Source organism: Bombyx mori, chromosome 25 (genome assembly GCF_030269925.1).
Source record: "Bombyx mori chromosome 25, ASM3026992v2".
Lineage (NCBI taxonomy): Eukaryota > Metazoa > Arthropoda > Insecta > Lepidoptera > Bombycidae > Bombyx > Bombyx mori.
The window spans coordinates 12,847,499-12,853,656 of NC_085131.1; the positions used below are offsets into that span (position 1 = coordinate 12,847,499).

General features: G+C 39.2%; 1 protein-coding gene across 1 annotated transcript in view; it reads left to right on the forward strand.

Annotated features, from left to right (window-relative positions):
* LOC101741708 (b(0,+)-type amino acid transporter 1) overlaps positions 1-2,904 on the forward strand; it is a 44,034-nt gene extending 41,130 nt beyond the window's left edge. The window contains exons 7-9 of the mRNA XM_004924039.4: positions 77-173; positions 1,460-1,781; positions 2,739-2,904. Coding sequence (XP_004924096.1) covers positions 77-173; positions 1,460-1,781; positions 2,739-2,806 — 487 coding nt within the window. The 3' untranslated portion in view covers positions 2,807-2,904. The remainder of the gene's footprint in view (positions 1-76; positions 174-1,459; positions 1,782-2,738) is intronic.
* The last annotated feature ends 3,254 nt before the right edge of the window (positions 2,905-6,158 follow it).

Sequence of the window (6,158 nt, forward strand, 5' to 3'; positions counted from 1 at the left end):
CAGTACCTAGTCTATGTTTTCATTATAGCTGCATTATAACATTTAAATTAGAATTGAAATATCAATGCAATTTCAGGGTGTGTTACACAGCGGCTCGTGGGGGTCACATGCTTGAGCTTTTCTCGTATGTCAACATAAAACGTCTTACACCCGCGCCGGCTGTGGCATTTCAAGTAATTATACTTACTATGTAATTTACATCTATTTAACTATAGCAGAATAAAAAGTTGTTTTGAGGACGGTACCTTAAAATGGTATGAGGTACAAAATCCCACCTTAAAGTGGTACAAAATCCCATAGACATAACCTACTGAGTTTCTCGCTGGATCTCCTCAGTGTATCGTGATTCCGATCTGGTGGTAGATTCTGCGATGACTGCTCTTGCTAGGGCCAGTGTTAGCAATTTCTTCAGGTCAAGCCCCTGAGCCCAACTATTCATCCACGTGTATCTGGAATAGGCTCATAAGCTACCAACGAAAAGGTAGAAAAAAGATACCAATTTAAATTTACCGTTATCTTTCGAAAAAGTGTCTAAGCGAATGATGAGCAAAATTTTACTGAAACTTAAAAAAATAATTTTTGGCAACGACTTGCAAATAGCTATCATACCAATGAAAATAAGTTTTAAAATTTAATACAATTGAAAGAGAATGTCTTCATACAAGTGGTAGGTACTTTGAGCTCATGTTGCAAGGTGGTGGACATCAGCAATATGAGGGGCACAGTCAAATCGCTGCCTATTTGTGATTTATCTCCACAAACCTCGTCTGAAGAAGGACGTGTCATAGCATTCGGGAAATACCTAGTTAGTAGGCTACTGTTAATTATAGTTTGCGTAATTACTGGTGGTAGGATTTCTTGTGGACCCGCACGGATAAGTACCACCGCCCTGCCTATTTCTGTCGTGAAGCACTAGCTTTACTACTTACTTTACTAGCTTTTCAAGCTTGCTTGAAAATGTCATAAGCGAGATTCAAGCATCTGTCAAATATCTTGCGTTGTATAATGGCTACCGCCACAGTTCTACCCTCAATATTCTAAATCAACGGGTATTGTCCATATTATCACTGGTGGTAGGACCTCTTGGGAGTCCGCACGGGTAGGTACCACCACCCCGCCTATTTCCGCCGTGAAGCAGTAATGCGTTTCGGTTTGAGGGGTGGGGCAGCCATTGTAACTATACTGAGACCTTAGAACTCATATTTCAAGATGGGTGGCGGCATTTACGTTGTAGATGTCTATGGGCTTCGGTAACCGCTTCACACTAGGTAGGCCGTGAGCTCGTCCATCCATCTAAGCAATAAATAAAAAGGCTAGTTCTAGTTCTAGTCGGCTTAGTGACAGTGACCAGTTAAATCACGGACCTAAGCTTACCAAAAATTTAAAAAGTACAATTATTTGTTAGCTCCGAAGCGTTAGTTATACAGATAGATCAATAAACCTGATTGTTTATTTGCAGGCCTTCTTAACAGCTATATTCATATCGGTCGGAAACATCAAAACTTTAATACAGTTCGCTAGTTGGTTCCTGTGGTTTTTCTACGGTCTCGCGATGGTGGCGTTGTTGGTGCTCAGGAAGACTCAAGCCGCTAAACCACGTCCGTATAGAGTGCCAACGCCGATACCGGTTTTCGTGCTGATTGTGGCCATATTCCTATCGGTCCTGCCCATAGTTGAAGACCCTTCCGTGAAATATCTAATGGCCATAGGATTCATTCTGTTAGGCGTCGTCGTGTACACTGTATTTGTGTATTACAAGAGAACTCCGTCGGCTTTAATAAGTGAGTATTCAACAATCGAAAATATTAGTGGATGAAGGGGATATGATACAATTTGTTAATTTTCAGATAAACGACTAACAAACTTTTGTTACTTATTTTTCAGATATTATCCGTTTGGGGCTGTTATTTTTATTATTTTAAACATACTTAAGCTTTACTTTTTACTTTATTTCTCCTTCATCCACTCCAGAGTATTATTGTTTGAAATCAACTAAAATTAAAGAATACGTTAAGTGCCCATGTCACTGAATGATAATAATAGGTTGGGGAAAAAGTCTTTTCGCATTATATTATAGTATGTATGAACTTGTAATAAAATCTCTTTGGCTATACTATTTGTATCTGGCTGGTTTTGGTATCATTAAAAGTTTAAATTTCAAAGAAGATAATTCCAAATTCAAATTAGGAAAATGTGTGATTTTTATTTATTTTTCGTACTGTCGAAATGAGTGAACCTAATGAAGAAATTCGATACATTTAAAAATTTTACTACAAAAAAATTTGCGATGTTTATGGACCTAGTGCAGTGTCTGTGAGAGTAGCACAAATTTGGTTTAAGCGTTTTCAATCCAGAAATTATGATGTCAAACATGCACGTCGCTCTGGTCGCCCTATTACGGATAAAATTGATGCCATTTTTGAAAAACTGTAGCAAGATCGGCATATCAGTAGTTACGGCGTAGCTGAAAAGCTGGGAATTGACCACAAAACAGTTTTGGCGCATTTGAAAAAAACTGGGTACACAAAAAAGCTCTATATTTTGGTACCTCACGAGCTCACTGAAAGAAACCTAATGAACCGTGTACCTACCTAGTACCTACCATAAAATTCTATACAACCACATTTTAATTGGAATAGTCGTTTGAGGTCTAGTTATAATATGCTCACTATACCCGTTCCTACATAACTATTTTGCACTTTAGTCAAAGATACTCTTTACGTTTACTTTGTCCTCAGGAAAACTCACGTTTGTCACTCAAATTTTATTCGAAAGCGTACCACCGAGCAAGGATCAAGATGACTGAATCATCCACTGGCCGCTATGATCTAAAATAAGTTAATATATATAGTACAACAATTAAATATATTATAATTAACTAAATAAAATATTCCATGGACAGTGTCTATTGTGTTTTTTGCAACCGACTTCTCGCAATTTTATTTTTATTTTTTATTGCTTAGATGGATGGACGAGCTCACAGCCCACCTGATGTTAAGTGGTTACTGGAGCCCATAGACATCTACAACGTAAATGCGCCACCCACCTCGAGATATAAGTTCTAAGGTCTCAGTATATTTACAACGGCTACCCCACCCTTCGAACCGAAACGCATTATTGCTTCACGGCGGAAATAGGCGGGGTGGTGGTACCTACCCGTGCGGACTCCCAAGAGGTCCTACCACCAGTGATAATATGGACAAAACCCGTTGATTTAGAATATTGAGGGTAGAACTGTGGCGGTAGCCATCATACAACCCAAGATATTTGACAGATGCCTGAATCTCGCTTATGACATTTTCAAGACAAGCTTACATATATACAAGTTCCGAACAACCACTTTTGGACCTTCGGTCTACCGAGCAATATCCCCTGCTCGGTGGAAGATCTTCCCTTTGTCGTTAAACATCCCACAGAACCAGGTAGTACCATCTCGGTATATCCGTACTGTGGCATCCAAAGCACAGGTCACCGCACTCTTCGAATGAGTCTTCGACGAGTACGGGGTTCTGTGCTTTGGATGCCACATTAGCTTTTAAAAGCACCGGTTACTAACTCCAGCGTGAGCCGAATCAGGAGAGTACCTAGTTAGCGGTAGCCACGACAATATGAATGAAGTGCCGCCGAAGTAGTAGTAGCGTTCCAAAGCTTTTTTTTTATTGCTTAGGTGGATGGACGAGCTCACAGCCCGCCTGGTGTTAAATGGTCACTGGAGCCCATAGACATCTACAACGTAAATGCGCCACCCACCTTGAGATATAAGTTCTAAGGTCTCAAGTATAGTTTACTAAGCTGATTTCAGATGTTTCCTGAACCATTCGTGGTCTAAGTCGTCGTGAATATGGACGACTTGAACACTCCCATAGATGGTCCCATGATGGGACGTAGGCGAGTTTTGTAAAATGTCACGCTCGTAGTAAAAAAGCACAATTTCCTGCGTTTGCAAATGATCGGGTAAAGGAGAATAAGAGCGGCATGATCCCGGACACAGCTTATGACAGGTATCCTATATGAGCTACACCACATAATTTTAGCAGTAGTATGTCGAATTAACACCATTTTTAACTTGTCGACTAGACTATACGACCCGCGCGCGGGTTCTTGTTCGCGTGCGGTACAGGTTCTGCAAAACTGTATAAACCTGTTCAGCTGATCCGCGTGGTTTGAGATGGACAGACGCATAAATCAAATAAAAATAAGTACCTAGCGAAAACGATATCGCGTCTATCGATTTTAAATAGTTTTCAAAGCAACCATATAAAAAATCAAAAGATGAAACTGACATCCTAAAGTAGGTATAGTTAAAAAATGCCAGACTCTCGGGAGTACATATTCTGTCATGTGAACGTTTCCACCACGCGGTGACGCGCGGTACCGCGCGATCATATGAACTTAGCCTTACTGGTGGCTCGAAGGCCCCTTTATTTTCACCAACACAGGAGGGCGAGCATGGTCTCAGCCAAGAGGGGAGCGATTTACTAACAGCTGCCCAAGCGCCTCCGAAGGAGACCTAAGAGTTCAGGGGCAGGTGCTTGTCGAATGCATCTACCATAGAATCGGAATCGCAACCCGCTGAGTAAACCCGAAAGGAAAATCAGCAGAGTCGTTAATGATTTCACGTACGTAGGTTCAGTACAAATACTAGAGGATCTGTGCCTGCTCAAGAAGGAAAGAAAAAAGGAAGGAAGGAAGAGTCAGAGCTGCAGACGCCTAATGACTGGCTTAATGGATTGGATGGATCTGTATGGATGTGTAGCGTCAATGGTGACTGGCTCCTCTAGGTTTGAGTAGTCTTCAGCAGCCCCCTAAACGCTGTTATCGTGCCGCATCGCCGTATATGTAATCAATAAAGTGCTATCTAGGTATCTTTTCAAATATTTGATCTTATATGTGATGATTAAATACCTACATATTGAACCAATTGAGTTAGAGTCAAGACATATAAACTCCACCATGGACTCAGAACAGAATAAGTTAAGAACGTAAAAAGAAGCAGCTCAACCAAAACAACGGGAAATATAAAAAAATCCTTGTCTCTGTCTGTTGCTGCCTTTTGTTTATCATATTATGCCTTTAAACTTACATTAGGTAGTTAAAAATTAAATCAGCCAAACCTTTAAGAAATAAAGCCATTATTCACTATGTTCTATCAGTAAACAAATAACATATAGCATACAGTAGGTATACATAAGAAATAAGTGTATTATTTTATTTATTTTATTGAATTATATTATTACTAAAAGGCTTATTACACTTGGCTAACTTTAGTCGACTGAATTTAGAAGCAAGTTAGAAGCTTCTGATTACACTGCTCTTAATTGAGTTACTAAATCAATTGCCAGCTTAAGCGTGACGAAGTTGGACGTGTCGTGTGTGTAAGAGGATATGGATCGTGTGGATAAGAGGATGTTAGACTAGGATGCTAGACAACAAAAAATTGGACTTGGCGCGGCGTAGCCCTCGCTGTCGGCTAAATTGAAATAAAAAAAAGAAAAAGAAGAATATAGGTGAAAAAATATTTATTGCTGCGCAGAAAGTTAGCAAATATCAACATTTATTAGAACTAGCAAATGGATTCGAGATCGTTTGACCTAATATTAAGCCTTGTGACACCGTTTATTCAAAAGCAGGATACTATCCTACGATACTACGATAATCTATTATATATCTATTACGTATATAACTATTACATATCTAATCCTACGATAGTATAAGTCCAAAAGAAAAATTGTTTGTAATATTAAAATTTCTTGCAACAGGAAATTCGCATCAAGATTTAAAATTTAGTTCTTTATTATCCCAACCCCTCCTGACAAAAATTATCCCTGAAACATGTCGAGCTATTTATAAATGTCTGGCACATTAAATAAAGATGACTGAAATAAATACTTTTTATTCGGAAGTAAAAAACAAACTAAACCGTCCTTACGCACGGAGAGCTATGGGACGACTGAAATCAATAAGTAACTAAATGCGATTACACCTTCCTAAATGCGTTGCTAATTAGGCTTCTAAATCAGTCAGAAACTATCCTTGCTACTGAATTTAGTAAGCTAGGTTACTGAATGCTATTACACATTTCTCTGAATTCAGTAGCGACTGAATTCAGTCGACTAAATTTAGCCAAATGTTATAAGCCTTTTAGTATTGTAGCATTG